Source organism: Podarcis filfolensis (assembly GCF_964270895.1).
Source record: "Podarcis filfolensis genome assembly, chromosome: 3".
Lineage (NCBI taxonomy): Eukaryota > Metazoa > Chordata > Lepidosauria > Squamata > Lacertidae > Podarcis > Podarcis filfolensis.
Genome location: NC_139606.1, coordinates 79,659,428 through 79,677,472, shown reverse-complemented (window position 1 = coordinate 79,677,472; position 18,045 = coordinate 79,659,428). Strand labels below are relative to the sequence as shown.

General features: G+C 38.8%; 2 protein-coding genes and 1 long non-coding RNA gene across 6 annotated transcripts in view; 1 reads left to right on the top strand and 2 right to left on the bottom strand.

Annotated features, from left to right (window-relative positions):
* ADSS2 (adenylosuccinate synthase 2) overlaps positions 1 to 4,117 on the top strand; it is a gene marked incomplete at its 5' end in the record, with an annotated part of 28,165 nt that extends 24,048 nt beyond the window's left edge. For both annotated transcript variants that reach the window (XM_083604335.1, XM_083604334.1), the window contains 4 exons: positions 177 to 301; positions 808 to 905; positions 2,332 to 2,481; positions 3,521 to 4,117. In XM_083604335.1, the coding sequence (XP_083460461.1) occupies positions 177 to 301; positions 808 to 905; positions 2,332 to 2,481; positions 3,521 to 3,573 (426 nt within the window). In that variant the 3' untranslated portion in view covers positions 3,574 to 4,117. The remainder of the gene's footprint in view (positions 1 to 176; positions 302 to 807; positions 906 to 2,331; positions 2,482 to 3,520) is intronic.
* Positions 147 to 3,538, bottom strand: LOC310758324. Its single transcript, XR_014545714.1, has 2 exons — positions 3,429 to 3,538; positions 147 to 330 (listed from the first exon to the last, which is right to left on the bottom strand). It is a non-coding gene; the product is annotated as an uncharacterized lncRNA (long non-coding RNA).
* Positions 4,118 to 7,640: 3,523 nt separating the features above from the next.
* Positions 7,641 to 17,590, bottom strand: SPMIP3 (sperm microtubule inner protein 3). 3 transcript variants are annotated; one of them, XM_083604409.1, is made up of 6 exons: positions 17,440 to 17,590; positions 12,072 to 12,142; positions 11,836 to 11,905; positions 11,339 to 11,431; positions 9,334 to 9,512; positions 7,641 to 7,871 (listed from the first exon to the last, which is right to left on the bottom strand). In XM_083604409.1, exons 3-6 carry the CDS (start codon positions 11,895 to 11,897, stop codon positions 7,759 to 7,761), a joined length of 447 nt encoding a protein of 148 aa, XP_083460535.1. In that variant the 5' UTR covers positions 11,898 to 11,905; positions 12,072 to 12,142; positions 17,440 to 17,590; the 3' UTR covers positions 7,641 to 7,758. The 3 variants fall into 3 exon arrangements, with proteins under 3 accessions (XP_083460535.1, XP_083460536.1, XP_083460534.1); XM_083604410.1 differs by lacking the exon at positions 17,440 to 17,590 and adding an exon at positions 16,287 to 16,409; XM_083604408.1 differs by lacking the exon at positions 17,440 to 17,590 and adding an exon at positions 16,179 to 16,262.
* Positions 17,591 to 18,045: the final 455 nt, after the last annotated feature.

Below are 18,045 nucleotides of genomic sequence, written 5' to 3'. Positions count from 1 at the left end.
ACCTGGCATTAAAGGTGGCTCCTGTACTTGTATCTTCATCCTTGTTAAAAGTTTTGTGCACTATGTGGGGTTGGAAATGTAAAGTATATTTTGTTTTCTGTTGTCAGTGAATTGTGTTTACATAGAAATGAACAATATTACTCCAGTGTATAACATGACTATATTCTGTTTCTTAGAAAATTGGAGAATTACTGCAGACACGTGGGAAAGAGGTTGGTGTGACCACAGGTCGGAAAAGAAGATGTGGCTGGCTGGATCTTGTGTTGCTTAGATACGCTCACATGATCAATGGATTTACTGCGTGAGTAGCTTGTAGTGGTAGCAAGTGCACTGTAATAGAGTATAATACTTTGTAGAAACAAAACAAAGTAATGGGAAATTAATAGCCTTCAAGTAAAGAACAATGTTTTGAAGACCCACTGTGGAAGACAAAATGGTTTTTAAAGTCACAGTACTGATATAAGACTTGCCAGCTGCCATGATAATAACTATGATACCCCTTCTGGAAAAAAGCTATCTGATGTTAAATGTTCACAATTTCTCTCTCTCTCTCTCTCTCTCTCTCTGGCTTTTATTTTGGAATTCCAGGGTTTCCCCAGGTTACTTTTTTTTAGTCTATAATTTTAAGGCAAGATGTAAAGGTAGGCTGTCACATATATATGGGTAAGCGTGGCTTCAAAAACTAAGCAACCATGTCAGCCCTAGTGATTTATATCTTTCTTTAAAAATAAACAAATTTACTTCCTAAGATTATAGTTTATATTTGTCTATACCTAACTAACACATCAATATTTTATTTTAAAACAGATTGGCTCTTACCAAATTGGATATTTTGGATGTATTTCCAGAAATTAAAGTTGGTGTTGCTTACAGAATAAATGATAAAATCATACCTCATTTTCCAGGTGAGTGCTTATGATCATGTGTGTGTCCATACTATAACTTTTCCAGTGGTATATTTAATGCTAGATGTATCCCCTCACTATAGTGTAGGTTCACTACTGTTGTTTTTTATTGTTGCTTCTGTTATAATTTATTCATCAGCTGATATAAAAGCCACAAGGCAAATTGCAGTATGTAAAATTTGATTCGTACAAAATTACGTGAAATATTAAAACACAGTAAATAAATACTTAAAATAACAGAATCATAAAATTGTAGAGTTGGAAAGGGCCTTGAGGGTTATCTAGTCCAAACCCCTGCAGTGCAGGAGTCCTTTCCCCAATGTGGGGCTGGAACCCATGAAACTGAGATTAAGTGTCTCATTCTATACCAACTGATCATATATTACTCCTCAGAATAGTCAGAGTAGAATTCAACATTGCACTCTTTCAGTCGTTCTCTCTGTGCAAGCATGGCAAATTGCCAAATGGAACAATCCTCTTTCTCTCTCCCCCTCCCCTCTTCTGTGGGATCTTCTGACACACACACCCTGAGCCAATTTTGGGGAGTGCGGAGGAGAAACCATGTTGGACAAGCTGAAATCATGGTACAAGGCTTCCACTGATGGAACTTGTTAGATGAATCCCCAAAACTCCACTGACCCCAAACAAAATGAGCATGATAACCATAAAATTAACTAATGGGGGAAAAATGCTCTAACAAGAGCACCTGAGGTATTAGCAATTAAATGTCCAGGAAAATACTTTGCCTAGTTCCTAAAATATGTTAATATAAGTACTAAGGGAGGCTCTTTGGGAAGAGCACTCTATAGTTAGTTGCCCTTAATTCCCCCATAGCAGAGTGGGGAACATCTGACCTCCAAGCTTAGATTTTGACTGCCAAACCTCTTTATTTGGCTCCTGAGGCTATTTTCCAAAAAAATAAAAATCAAACCCACCTGACATCATATGTGGTATCGGGTGTTAAGACAGAGATATAGCTGCATTGCCTACTTGTATAGCTGATACCTGGATAAAGCAGGATTAAAATTTTGTGTGAGGAGTTCAGCCCTGCTGAACTTCATGGGAGTTTTCCTTCCCATGGACCAACTTTGACAGGTTCACCAACCTGTCATGTGTGGTGGTGGAGATTAAGATCTGGCCTCTGGACCCAAAAGGTTCGTCATCTCTGCTTTATAGGGAATCTGTCATTTCCCTCACAGTAGTTAACTTCCTTTTCCTATATTTCACCTATGCAAAGGATTTTGGGATGGCTATTAAGTTGGTTACTGAGCTGTTTTGCACAGCCATACTTTTGTTTCTTCATCTTTTATTCCTTTGGGTGACTTGAGGTTGTAAAATTTGCTTATCTGAATGATTAAACAAGTCTGATATTATTGTCAACAGTAAAATTATCTGTTACACTGCTTCTTTTTTTTTTTTAATAAAGCAAACCAAGAAGTCTTAAATAAAGTAGAGGTTCAGTATGAGACCCTCCCAGGATGGAACACAGACATATCAAATGCAAGGACTTTTGATGAACTGCCTGTAAATGCACAAAACTATGTTCGATTTATAGAAATGGAACTAGGAATTCCTGGTAAGCAAAGCAGTTTTAAAAAAATGTTTTCAGGGATCTATTAGAAGCAGAAGTACTTCTAAGGAAATGCTTTGTCATTGAGAGTATTACTCATCACTATGTTTGTAACTGCCGGTTTGTAGACTTGTAACTCGTTTGTAGACTTCTGTAACGCGAAACATCATAATTGGTAAAGTTGCTATGAGGGTCTGCATACTGCTTCACAGTCATTCATAATTTGTGTAGGTAGCTATTTCTAGAACTAGTCATTCCTGAGAGTCACACTCAGTGAAAGAGATAAATCATGGAATCTGAAGTCTTGGCTTTCAAGCTAGTGACTAACATAGTGGATAACATTTCTGTTTCATTGTAAACCTGTTCGCTTGTTTCCAGATCACTTCATGGTCTTGAGTCCTGAAAATGAAATTGTTTAAACTTGAGACGTTAATTTAAATAGATTTGGAAGAGCCTTTTGAATCACCTTGAGTAACTAGAGAATAAAATTCTGTAATTGCTGTTGTTCTCTAATCAAAGTAGTATTTTCTAGTTGTATGTGTTAGATTACGCTCCTAGCTTTGCTAAGTTTTTACTTGTGATAGTTCTGATATTTTGTATCCTGATTCTGGTTAGATGTCATTGTTAAAACTGAAAAAATAGAAATAATATTAAAAAGGGAATGTTTTAGTGAAATATACCGAGATTTTGTGCATTATATCTTGGGGGGGAAATGCCAGTTACTGATTTGAGTGAAATCAGTAACCAATTCTGTAATGCTTTTCAAAATTGCTTGAAAAGCTTTTGCCTTAGGGGAACAGAACTACTGACATCAGGTAAATAACATTAAAGAGCAGGATATCACACAGTTAGCTTTAAGTAGCTGCATGACTATTGAAAAACAATTATTTTTGTAAGTCTTTGAAAGTATCCGTAGAATACAGTTCTGTATGCACTTACTTTGGGAGTAAGACTCTTTTGAGTAGACAGTTGTAGGATTTGCACTAGTATCCTAAGTCATCTGTTCCTTCAGAGTGTCATGCAAAATATATTTTTCTTTCTGCAGTTAAATGGATTGGAGTAGGAAAATCCAGAGAGTCGATGATTCAGCTCTTCTAAAGATACTAGATAAATGGAAGAAAAGAAAGCACACTCCACAAAGAGACTGTCAATTCTTATATCTATTATTCTTAACCTAAGCAGCAATGATTTTGGAAGTTGGACATTGTATTTAAGAGCTAAAGATGGTCTGGACAAATAATTGTTACTGCTGTAAAAGACTTTGGCAACTATCAGTATCACTTCACAAATTCCAGGGCATTTGTCACTATTGCCACCATTTGTCAAGGTGCCACCATATTTTTTTTCTCCTTCAGATGTTTGTCCCAACACTACCTTTCTAAATCAAAGGTTGTACATTACTTTCATGACCATATGTCTTTATTGTCTCTGCTTTTGGTGGTGTTACTTCCTGAAATTTTAGATGCTTAAAATAATTAATGCAGTTTTGCACAGAGTTTTACATCCTCATTTGTACTCCTAAAGCTGTTGTTACCTGTATGGCTGCTGTAGTAGTGTGTGATTAAAGAGAGGGATGATTTTATAATGATGAAGAAAACTCTTTTTTGTTACAGGTTTTTATTAAAACTATTATGAAATGATAGTTTGGAAGGGATGTTTAATATGTAAACAGTGCAACAACTTAAATTATAAAGAAAGATACAGAAAACATATTGTAGGTCTATTATACTCACTACTGAAAGGAGTTCATTAATACATTTTTAGCTGTTATGATACTTCTGCGTTTCAGCTTTTTTTCCTTCTGCCCAGTGATCCATCAGTTCATTATCCTAGTGTCAAATCCATCAAATTTCAGATATTTAGAGGATTATCGAAAACTGGATGCATAGTCTGGTCCTTGAATGTAGACACAGGAGCTACTGGCAGTCCTGTTAGGGACACATTGGGCTACCTAGGTAAATAAATACTGAAGCCAATACTTTACTGTAAATAGATTTTTTAAAAATCATCTTGGCAAATACCCTAAGATAACAGGATGTACAAATCAAGTTTGTTGCTTTGTATTTTGTGGCTTTTGTTTTGTTTTTGCAGAAGCCTTTTCTTTTGATTTGATTGCATGCCTGCTATGTCAGTCATGTTATCCCACAGTTATCGGTGTTATAGATGTGTAAGTATTTTGAATCCCTATTATATGCCGTAACATTCTCAACATCATTCATCAGCTTTATAAGGTGAACAATGGTGGCTTTCTAACTTTTATACTGAAATTCTTCCATAGCTTTCTTCTTTTCATTGATATTTTAAGAGTTACTGTAAGAGAGGTAAGCCGAAACAGTACACAGAACTAAATTTTTAGGGACTCTTCCCATCTGATTTGTGGGGGCAGATTTAGAAATCCAGGTAGCAATGCGGAAATTACAAATCTCTGGAAATCTCATTGGCTTGAATTGTGAAACGAAAATGGCTGTAACTTTGTTTTCTCACAGTCTTATCTGTTTTTCTGAGACTGTTTCGAGCAACAGTTCAGCAACAGATCAGTACAAATCTGTTTGGGACAACCCAGCCCTCTCTGTAGGGATTTGTAGCTGCTACAGCCTGATCTGGATAGGGCACAAATCAGCCTGAATTGGTCCAATCCAATTCAGAATTCAGCCAGATCTGGTGTATAACAATACTAAATATGTGAGCTGCATTTACATTTTGTATGAGATAACAGTTGCTAGTTGGTGTTGACAAAGTAGCACTAATTACAACGCCCGCCACCCGCCTTTAAAGGAATTTTATTTTGAAATCATACAGACAACAAAAATACAATGCAACCAGATCACTAAAGGGAAAGGAAACTGATTACAGGCTTTAGTGTAGCTTCACTAAGCTTGTGGGACAGTAAAAGTCAAATAGCCTAAGGAGAATCTCATTAACTATTGAATGAGTTTGAACGTGTATGCTGAATCATAATCAGGACAAATATGATTGGAAGCTTGGGCTTCCATATAGCAGGTAAACAAACCATGGTGCCATAATAGCTTTAAAAAAACTGAATATTTTTGATGCACTTGCTGAGTATGTTTGTACATAAGCATGGTCTTTCACATCCACTGTTGCTTGTGAGGTACATTGTGCTATACACCACTTTGCAGGTGTGTACAATTGGTTAAGAAGACCTTTATGCAGAAATCCAGGGGTAGGTAATCCAAAATAAGCATTTTCTGTTAAGAAAAGAGAGTGGGATGGATCCAAGCTGCGTAAGTAGCAGTCCACTCACACAACAGGTCTTCTTGTCTTCCCTCCTCACTTCAGCTCCTTGGACCCCCAACCCTCTTTTTCAAATTGCTTCTCCAGAGATAGTAAGTGTTCACTTTCCCTTTAATCTTTTTGACTCCAACCACATCTATCAAGATGCTTTTCCACCCGAATAAAACAACATTAGTCTTTCTCTCTTTTTGATGTGTGGATTGACTTCCTTTTATCAGAACAGTATGCTGCTGTTTTCTGTTTTGTTTTGTTTTCTTGCAGACAGCTATTTTTTGTTAATGCCAAGATTATTTTTGGAGTACGGAAACTTTTTAGAAGAACCCGTCATTGAAGCCAGGAATAGCATTATTGTGTTTAGATTCTGGAGAAGGCTTTGGTTATGGATACTTTTAAAATTCTCCCTATTCAAATATTTCTCTCAAATTTTGGGATCTATCTTTAAAACTGGCCGCCTTACTGGATTAGCAGTGATATGTTCTGAATTTTCAAAATTTACAGGGCATTGCTTCTTCTGGCAAAAGTGAGGGGTGAGAAGTGAATTTCACTGATTTTTGCCTTCCCCTGCAGCTCCTTTGAAAGTCTGCTCTGGAGTGTTTGGGAGGGGGCACTCCAGAAGAGGGGAAGGAAGGAATCTGCAAAAACAGTCTCCTTCCACCAATGGGAGGCCCCTATTTACAGAAAACTAATTTAGGATCCAGCCCATAGAATGCACATCCCCCCACCCCGCCTGCTTTCTTTTGTCTTTGCCTTTTAACTTTTTATTCACAATTACTTGTTCTGGTAGCAGGGATAACACATAATAAATCTGCTCAATTTGCTATTTCCAGTTTGCTAGGGATGTTTTTCTAACTACCTATGCACTGGTGCATAGTTCTGTGTTAACTAAAAAATAAAGTGATTCTTTCCACACACCCCTTAGCAACACACATGCTTCTGCACACAGGAAAAATATTCAGCATGCTCTGATAGAACCCCTTTGAAATCACAAATAACTGTCATGTCTGCGAACTAATCTTTTAAAATTCCCAGGGGGTAGGTACTGTTTGGTGTTTTTGCAGCAGCAAAGTCTTATACACCTTAAATGACAAGACATATATTATAGCATGAGCTTTCGTAGACAACACTGCATCATTCATTAAAGGTTATCCCGAGTTACACATGGAGGAAGGGAGGCAGCAGCCCTAAAACAACATTGTATCAATCCCTCACCTTTTCCTTACAGCTTCTTCCAGTGACCTGTGGGTGTTCCTATATTGCAAAAATTGGGATAGGTCTATATATGATACCCTGCATCTCACGTCTTTCCAGTGTTAAACATTCTAGTATGGGTAAAGAGGAAGCAGTTTGCAGAGTTTTACAAAACAGTAATCTCATTCAAGCTTCTGGTCCCTAGCTTGGCCATCCTGGTTGCTTCCACATCTCCAGAGCAAGGTGAAAGAAGAGCAGTATTGCTCTAATGGGGTGGAAGAGGGGATGGAATCCTATTCCTTTCCCAATTTAAGTCCTAGTATGTTTTATTTTGCCCTGCATTGTGCACTATTGCAGGGCAGGGGCAGGGGCACTCAGAAGTGAATATAGTCCTTGTAAGTTCCCTGGAAATATGCATAGGGGACAGAAGTGATCTAAGTACACCTCCCATTGTTTTTTACTCCTGCCTTTCTGGGACAAAGAAGTCATGGTCAATTTTTTTTGCCAGGGGTGGGGGAGAGAGAGAAGAGAAGAAGCCTTTTGTAACATTGATTAACTTCTGCCTGTGCTTTGCAGTTGCAGCTCTGAAAGGCTGCCCCCCCAAAAGATATGTCTCCCCCCCCTTTTGATACCTATTACCGTCAAGCTTTTCCATCTCTAAAATCAAGTTTCAGAAGTGTTCAAAGCAGTTCAGAACATATTTAAAATTGCAACACTATCCATATAGTATAAGAAGTCGTCTTTAGTACTTTTGTGAGCGGCAGTCTTGAAAGGTTATTCCATCTTGTTTTTCGATGTGTGTGTGTTTTAAAAAACCCCACACAGCTTGGCTGAAAGGATTTATCCAACTCCCATAAATGAAGGTTTAGTTTTGTCTTTCTTCTTTGCAGAAAAACTTTTCCAAACAGACTGTGATTCAGCATCAGTTTTTGGATGATAATCCTCAGCAATGTCTATAATTTAAACATAAAATCATTATTGGCCTTGCTGCTTGAATTCAGAAGGAATTAATGAATTCAAAACCTGTTGATAATTGACGGGCAGCTTCTAACACTTCCATCCCGCACACCCCAGTCACATAAAAAAGCATATACCAGACGCTTCATGTAACTATTCCTCAGCAATGTGCCTTTTTCTGAAGGCTCTGTAGATCGCATTAAAAAAAACAACCAAGGTGCCCTGCTATGGCTGTTGCATTTTTATTTCTCATTCTAGCTTTTGACCCATCCGAACTGTGTGTTAGCTCTTCCTCCTCCACATCCACTTGATTGGTTATTCTGAACTGATAAATCATTATTTAATCTCAGCCCAATGGTGGAAGAAGAACTACAGAGCTTGGACTATTAAACCATTGTTGATCTTAACCTAGAGACATTGAAACAGTAACAGTTGTATCAAGCACTGTTGCAGAAAATGAATTTAGTTGCCCACCAGTTCAGCTATAAAGCCACATGATTTCTTGGAAGACCTCTGCAGAGCTCATGCGGACCTCTAAAAAAGAACTTTGGTGTGACTTTTCCCCTTTGTGTGGCACCCGCCCCCAGCCCTGGTGCCATATTAGACTTGGTCCTTTGTTTGAAGAGATTTATCCTGTAGTTTAAGGCCCTGCTTCTTGTGAGAAGCAAGTCCAAAACTCCCATGGGTTCACAGAAGCATCACAGTTCTTTGAATTCAGACCTGTATATTCTCAGAGGATGACAAGCATCGCATACTTCAGAGAAGTTTATCCTTCTGGAAAGGGCGAAGAAGGATATTTTAATCTGTAGGCAATTGTTGGGCAGAAGGGCTTTCTGCCAAAATACCAGCGTTGGGATTATCTCATAGTAGACTGCTAATCCATGAGCTAATAGCTTTACCTGATACACAGAGCTTGCAGGATGGAAGTTCGTCTTCTTTTTTGCACTAATTTCAATTGCGTATGTATTTTTAAAATATCAAAACTGTTTTTTTTTCCATTTTCAGAAATCAAGCCCTTCAAATCGCTGGTTAAATGCTTGTTGATGTTTAATGCAATTGTTGATTTTCATGAAAACTGTTGGGCTAACCTCTCGCTATATTCTTGCATTTACTCTCTTCCGCTCTAGGTGGGGAACAGTACGATTAGCTCCCTTCCAAGCTGTGATGAAGGCATGTAATGCACATCAACATTTATATAAATATGTTTAACAGTGAAGGATTTTTTTAAAAGCCAGCCTAATGGCTACCTTCCACATTTATTTCTTAAAAAGGAAGATACTACTGTGCTTTGCTTCTGTGTAAGGTCAAAAGCTTCTGTTGGCCTTTTTATTGCAAAGAAAAAAAGTATATGAAAGTGAATGTGCAAATCAATACATAAAGTTATTTTTTTATAAGATTGAAGAGCTTTCCTAACCTAAACGTAGGTTGTGTATGTTATCTGGCTAAGAATTTACCCACCTGATTTGTAAAATGGTAACGTAAATGCTTCTCTGTATGTTGTTGTTGTTGTACACCAGTCACTGACTTTCTTCTTGGTCCTCTGGTAGTGAATATATTGCTTCAGAACTATATAGTCATAGTCATGCTGAAGTACAGTTTCACGTTTTACTGGGACTGTCTGCATTTTTCTATAAAGGCTTTATGAAAAAGATAAAACAATTCAGTAATCTTGTGTTGACACCCGGCTTGGTAAAACATGAGCTGCCTGTAAGAGTAGCCAAATATCTAAATACTTATTCTAATATCCTATTGAAATGGACCATTCAGTTATAATCCAGCTATAGTCTAATAGGCATTAGCAGCATGGCAGCTTACAGCCAGACTCATAATAAGCTATTGTTTGTGCCAACTGAATATCGGGTTCTTGAGGTAGTGCAAATGAGGCTGTGCACTTTGCACTTGCAGCAGAGTAAACTGCTTGATTTTATTCTGTTGTGGAAGCTTACTGTAACATATAATAAATAGCTTTCAATACTAGCTGGAGGGTTTTTTTTTTAAATTAAGTATCCTCATGAGAAACCTTTACTTATGTATCAAGAATTACATGAGAGTACAAAAGGCCCGCATTTATACTATTAACAGTAACTAATGGAGAGTAATGTAGGGCTAATGCACATTCAAAACAGGATTGATCTGGTTGGGAGGGGGAAATCCTATGCTTTAACCACTAGTCCACATTTCCTCTCTTTGGGGATTCATTTTTCTTTTTAAGATAGGGTGACAAATTGGCTAGATGAGTCAAATAGACCAAGCTTTACAATCCATTTTAAACATCCTCAAACTTTCACCTCCCCTTCTTTAGCACTCTGGTAGATTGTATGTGTGTGCATTAAATTTATTTTGTGGGTCAGTGTCTGTTCCTCAACACCAGAAGCGTCAAATCTGCATTCAGGTGATGCTAACTAATTCTAAGTATTCTGGGAGCACTTTTGAGGAATTTACATTCAGATGTGTGAAGTGACTCTGTTTATGCCAAATTAACAGCTTAGGACTTCTGAGTACTTACTTCAAATACACTTTGCGTGAAAAGCAAAGGCATTATTATTATGTTATTGAATTTATAACCTAACCTCCCTCCCAAAGGAGCCCAGGGCCACAAACAGATACACAATTTAGAAACAAAACATTCTAGTACAGGTTAGAAAACATTCTAAAAGCAGCCATAGTTGAAAACATGATTCCATCCAGCAATTGCCAGGAACGGTATTCTTCAGCCACCTAATGCCTGGATAAAGAGAGACTGTTTTTGAATTCTTCCTGAAAGTTTGTGATGATGGAAGCAGGTACACTTCAGTAGGGAGGGCTTTCAGCAAGTGGGAAAACCACTGCTGAAAAGATTGTCACTGGTCAATAAATAATAATAATAATAATAATAATAATAATAATAATAATAATAATACGATACGATGATACGATACGATACGATACGATACAATACAATACAATACAATACAATACAATACAATACAATACAATACAATATCTTTATTGTCATTGTCCCATACAGAACAATGAAATTGAAATAATAACCAGGCTGCCAACATAGTCCCTATAAATGTTGGATTGTTGCTTGCATCATGTTGATCTAGTGGTTGTGCTGGCAAGCTATTTCCATCCACGTCACCATTCTATGGTGTGCACCATGCATGACACCCCCAGGTAACAATGGGGTTCTTGAGTATTTTAATAAGGCGTTCCAGTCACCTGAGAGCCGAATGGAGGGAGTAACAAAGGTTCTATCAATGTTGACCTTTTCAACGTCTGATAAATGGGAAGAGTGCAAGACAGGCCCGGGGAAAAGCTTTTGTGTGTGTCCTACCTGTCACAATAAATTTCTAATGTTAAGGCAGTAAAGGGCCATATGCAGAACTGTCTCGGTGTGCAATTGCTGCCAACTTCTCATACCTTAATTAATTAGAACACCTCCTAAGGGGCGAGCAGCTGTTCAAAATACATTTCATACCTTCTCTCACTTTCAGGAGGATATTCATAATGAACCCTTGCCGTTTGCCCTGGATAGTAACCAACAACATCCTTTCCCTGATGTAGGATATACCTAGAAAAAGCAAGGAAAAATCATTATTGGGATTCAGTATTCAAATTCTGTGCTGAGATTTCCTGTCTGAAACTCTATAAATCTCTACAAATAATTATTAGTGAACTGTTTAAATATGTCACACAACTTGCATTTGTTGTCTTCTGGAGCTTTCTCTTTTTTTACATTAATTAATTAGGCCTGGGGTTTTTTTATTAAAACTTTCTCCAGATTGCCAGGTGATAGTAGAGATTATCAAAGTACATGAAATGCAAATTTTAAAGTTTAGATGTTCTCAAATACTGTTCTTGAGCCTTTATAATAAGGATTTGTCAGACAGGCTTGAACTTGCTTGGTTAGTGCAATGTTTTGTGAAATCCTGAACCTGTTTCTGAAGGAACTGGGCTTTGTTTTTGATACTTTACCCTGGAGGCATTTGTGGTGATGTATCTACAAATTGTCGCAGTCTTATTGCTGTACCTGCCATTACAACCCCTGGAAAAAAGAGTAGAGAACGTTAAGGTCTCTTGTTACTAACTCAGTATTTATTCAAAATGTAAAGTCACAGTTACAAGTATACTTGGAAATCTGTTGGAAGAACTATTTGGGTTAGGTAAATTAATATTCTGAGTGAAAATCAACATCTTTTCCAGAAACTCACCTTCTAAAACGGTACTTTTACAGAAAGCTCTTTTGTGGAGGTAGGTTAGATGGTGTTCTTATTTCATAAACCTAGAAATAAATGCATAAATAAGCATAAATGCAATATATGATCAATTGACATCACACTTCACCAGTTCACCACCAGTTTTTAAAAGTACAGAATAGCTTTACCCATTTCAATTGCTTAGCACTGGTGGGGGGGGGGACTGACCTCATGAAGGGGCTTTGAATAACACTCCTGCAACTAGCTCTGCCCCCTAGACAGTAACACATATTTTGTCCATGTCCTCTGAGTGACACATGATTGACATGAGGGGAGCCTGTACCCATAAAATCCATAGGGTCCCTTCAGTCTGGTGCCAATGACGTATCAGCTGTTGCATGTGGGGCAAGGATAGCCAGCACGTGACTTCAATATGTTATCAGTCTACAACTCCCATCATCCCCAGCTCACATTACCAATGAACTGGAATGATGGGAGCTGTAGTCCAACAGCATCTGCTAGGCAACACATTGACTATTCCTTATTTAGAGGATGAAGTTAGTCTGGTATTTTCTCAAAAGCCCCTTCACATGTTTTGTACCCACGTGTGAAGACTGAAGATAATTTCTGATAAACATTCATCTCTAAGTTGTACCTATTCTTTATAAAAACAAGTAGAAAGAGACTACATTTTGCCCAAGTTTCAAATTGCCGTCTGTTTCATTGGTACGCATTTGGCTGGTTTTGACATTTCTGCCAGTATCCAAGCCCTGACCACTTTCTTCCTGTAGGAACATTTGAAACATGCCACTGTTATTCTATGCTAGGTGCTGTATCTTAGTACAAGAGGGGGAAATCCTCTGATCTGTTTCAAGGCCAGATTTTTTGGATCCCAGCCATTATTTTAAGATATGACCAGCTGCCTTATATGTTTCTAAAAAGACCTGGAGTTTATAGACCTTGGAATTCGATGAATTACTAGAACCATTTACTTTATATCTTAACGTATCAGTAACAAGCTTTCACTTGGAAGAATGAGTCATGGCTGGCTTGTACAAATGTTGACTCACTAGCATTTGGAAAATATTATAGATTATGCTGTCTGTCAACTGCACCAGCAAATTATGTTTTGGCCACACCACGGCAGACTCCAGACAGACAAATGTTTAAACCTCTGTGTCTTGGATGAATCAGAGGCCAAGCTGTAGAAAATTCTAGGTCTCTGTCCTAAGTAAATAAAAGCTCTTCCTATGTTGGCTCTAAATAACAGATGACACAATATTGCTGTTCCGTCTTTCACAAACACAGTCCCAGTTGAAAACTAAATAATGTGACATTTTGGTCCTTAATATGCACCTTAACTGTTGTGTGGAGTGTAGTCATTGGTCAGAGTGGAACATCTCAAACTGGATGCATGGAAGAGGGAGGAAGTTATTTTGTTGATTCTCCCTCCCCATGCCTCCCAAAAACCAGCATTTGAAGGTTGGTGGCCCTAATGGGAAGTGACAATGGGGCAGCGGTGTAGTGCGGTATTGGCAAAAATGGGCTTCTCCTCTTTCCACCCACGGAGTAGAAACCTCCACTGGATCCAACATACTTCCACGAACAGAAGGAGCCCTTCCATTTGTGGAACAGCAGGTCTGAATCCAACCCATAGTCTACAAAATATTTTCAAGTTTTGTTATTTCAGTCATCCTTGGAACATGTAGCAGGATGGTGTTTAAAAGTGACAACTCCAATCAAACACACACACAGTGTGAGCTGTTGAGATCTGCTGTTATATTTACCAACATTTTCATGTTCCTGACAGCCAGTTATGCTCAACAGTTGCCTTCATAATTGTCAGCGATGCCATGAGAGCTTTCATTTCCCCTTCATGCCACACGTCAACATTTTCTGATTTAGCTTTTACCCCTTTCCTGTAAATTCTGGAAGAACTTGTTGATTTACATGCTCTCTAGTCAAGTGTCATTTTCAGTGTGACACTTCTATGCACCGATAACGATTGTGTACAAGTAAATGTCATGCTATACAAATTAAGAGATCATAAAAGTAATACGTGGGTATTTATACACAAATGATGGGTTGGAACCTTTGTAGGTTTTACCCAAAAGCTCTTGGTGCACTTCATAAAATCTTGAAATGATGTCCACTTGCTTGGTCAACATACTCCTTTTTTAAAACTAGTGCATTCCATCATGTAGGAGTATATATAACTCTTAGGAGCATTGTCTGCAAACTTATGATAAATAATTTGTGCCACCTCTCCCTCCCTCCCCCCCCCGTGTGTGTATGTATGTATGTTTGTGAGTGTAACGAATGGGATTTTTGCTGTCTTATTGTTGGTTTTGAATTATTACATCGTTTTCAATATGTTCTTGTAAGCCACAAGGAAATGTTTGTTTATGTCTATATTAATGTAACCCAGTGTTCACCTCCCCTTTCAACCCTCTGCGAAACCCCCCCCCCCAAGAAAGCACCCTTCTCTGAAGGTCTCCCAATCCTCTGGGAGGTGGAAGCAGTAGACTGTTCTGCTCATGTAAGGACAGCACTAGATACAATTTTAAAAAAATTAGGGCAGGTTTCACAGAAATTATATTTCTCTCGCTAGATATTCAACCCATTATATATTGCTATAGAGGTGGAATGGATTATATGGGGTCACAGAACTGTGTCACTGGCTTGCCATCTTTTCTTATAAGCCCCCAATTAACCTTTTGATCTAAATAAAGTTCTGTTCACTATCACAGCCAGAGTCTTCTGCTTCTTTGGATTTTTTTTTTTTTTTTTGGATTAGTTCCATAATGAAGTTATTTTTACCACACTTATCTGCCAGACTCAATTATGACTCATGGTCATTGGAGTGAGCTATTTTGTAAGGGCACAGGCAAAATATTGCACATAGTAGTCAGCTTGCTTGAATTCAAAAGCAGCATTTGATAGATCTCTGGATTTTGCAGTGTGCATCAGCAGAACCTTGGATTGATGCTCTGCTCACCAAACAATCCATTTGTAATGGCCTGCATTTCCTTTTGCTTCCTTTTCCAGTGCTGATTTGGGATATCGGTAATGAATACCAAGTGCCCATAGTCTTCAATGATACCTTGAAATCATTGTATCTTGTTACTCTAATTTTAAAAAGTTTTGGCTTGAGAAGAAGGTTCCAACTTCAAGATGCTGCAATAAAAAAAAATGCATGGGACAAAATATCTCTGGTGATATTGAGGCTGCATTCCAGGGATCTAAAATCATGTATAGCCAGAGCATCCCCACAACCACCCTCATGTGACCATCCCTACCTTTCCAGAGCAGAAACAGACCTTGGCTTACGTGCAAGCAAAGGTACCAACTTGAATAAAATACAGGGAGGGGGGAGTTGATCACATCAAGTTGTATCTAGTGCAAAGTTCTAGTGCAGCTGCACTTCTCTCCATGCTGATTTTAAAGGTTCACGGGAGGGGGAGTGCAGGGCAGAATTTTGTTCCACTCGGACAAGTCTCTTGTGACGGAAGAACAGGAACGTTGTGTCGCTTCACTTATGAAAGATGAAGGAAATTGCGCCAATGCTGCACTTCTTGGCAGAGTTTGCAGTGTGGAGAGAAGCAATTTAAGAGGATGTCAGAAACCAACTAATTCAGGTTGGCTCTGCGATACAAAACCATTTGTCCCAGAATAACAGTCCTTGCTGATGCAGCATTCGCTTCGAATGTGCAACCGCTGGAAAGAACGAATACAGACGTAGCTTTCTCCAACTTAGTTTGTGGGAGGGGATTAAAATTTTCATGAAGGCAATCTGTATTAAATTTGTACTGGGGCTCAGCCCTGACACCTTGTTTTCAAAGCCAGGGCTTAATCATGAGATACATGAAAAGGAAAAAAATGCCCTTGAATAAGCTGAGGACATTTATATGACCACTGAGGAAGTGCAGAATCCCGGCACATCAGCAACTAAAGGACCTCTAGATCAGAAAGCGCTGTTTCCAGACTGACTTGGGAGCCTGGCATCGCTTTATTTTTCTTAAGCACTAAAGTTCATACAATTTAATAATATGTCTAGTTGCAGGACACAAGTGATGTTTCCTCATTCTACAAGGTTGTGTATGGATAGATAGACTCTCTTACCTCTCTGCCCTATAGTTTTGGAAATGAATTTTTAACTGTGGGTCACTTGAACACGCCTGAAGCGGAAAGATGTGAGTCCAAACGAAAACGCTGGTGTAAGCCACCCACCTCTGCAGGATGATGAAAGAAAGTTGCATCCTTGCCTGAGGCCATGAACTCAAGGTCTGTGTAGCATTGTGATGCAAGTGCTATTGTGATGCAGTAGATACAATCAGTTGGGAAGTGCTGGGAAGAATCCAGAGTCACGCACAGCTGCAATTTATTCAGAAACCTTCATGTTAGGAACAGCTAAAGCTGGGATCAGTATGACATAGTGAATAGTATATTGTAAGGGTAGGAAAATCCCCATCATCATTGGCCGTGCAGGCTTGGGCTGATGGGAGATGGAGCCCATCTGGAGGGCCATGAGCTCCTCACCACTGGCTTAAAGGGTTAGGACTAAATGAGAATAATTGTCAACGGTTTCATGCACACAAAAATAAAGAAAAAAACTACAGTGGTACCTCAGGTTACATACGCTTCAGGTTACAGACTCCGCTAACCCAGAAATAGTGCTTCAGGTTAAGAACTTTGCCTCAGGATGAGAACAGAAATCGTGCTCCAGCGGTGCGGCAGCAGCAGGAGGCCCCCATTAGCTAAAGTGGTGCTTTAGCTAATGGTTAAGAACAGTTTCAGGTTAAGTACAGACCTCTGGAACAAATTAAGTACTTAACCTGAGGTACCACTGTATCGATAATATACAGGCAAAATCAGCAAAATACAGGCAAAATCAGCAAAATTTAAAAACCAGTGTGTAGAGAAGCTTATTTTTTGTTTTCATGTGTAGCCTGGGGCTGAAAGTGCCAACTGCAGGCCACGTATGAAAACAATTTAATTGAGATTTCATAGCTTGAAAAGACCACTGCCACCATTTACCTACTCTGGTTTACTTCAGGCATAAACTAAACCGTAGTTTGCTACTGCATGAATGAGCTATGTACACACACACTTTCCCCCTTAGTTCACTCTAATTCAAATAGCACAAGTGCTGTTTTGCAATTCCATCAAAACTACTTGCTCTCCAAAGCAAGCTTGCGAGCCATAGCTCATTTCTGGCTTGGGTGAATACCAAAATGTAGAGTCGGGAAAAGGCTTCAGTCCCCTCCTTGCAGTGCTTGCTTTGGCCCTTTTTATCCCACCTACTGCTAGCAAGCCTTTCAGGATTTTAACCAAGTGAGGACAGATGTGCTATTCTTTTGCTTGCCTCATCCACATACTGTACCTGTCAAAGGATTCCCTCAGTGCCATGTTTCATTGAGAGGGCCCAGAATAGACGGAATCAAAAGTTTTCATTTGATGGATGGTGAAGCACCAGCTCACATTTAGATGTCAATGCTAACTATTTGTGTGTGTGTGTGTGTGTGTGTGTGTGTCTATCCACCAACAATTATACTTGAACATCTGCCAATAGCATCACAATATTATGGCCAGTGATGTGCTGACACAACAGTTGGTTTGCCTTGTTCTTCTAAGCACATTTTTGCTGGCACAACAAATTTTAGGGCAAAGCTGTAAAAGAGCGATTCACAGATGACTAGCAGTGATGCAGTCTCAAACGCATTGGTGGAATTTCACCAATTTCAGTGATGGGCAAATCCCATTCACCCGTTAAATTACACGCTGAAGCTTACACAGTACATTAGGGGCACTCAACAATGATAAAACCTAAAGGTTAGATTTCAAGGATAAAACATTGTAGGCCCATTTTTCACAGTTGCTTTCACCTATACATAACATAGCTTGCTGCCAAATTGATGCGACAGAACTTTAAACGGCTTACAGCATAAATCAGAATCTAGTAGCAGTGCATTAGCCGTGATTATGAACA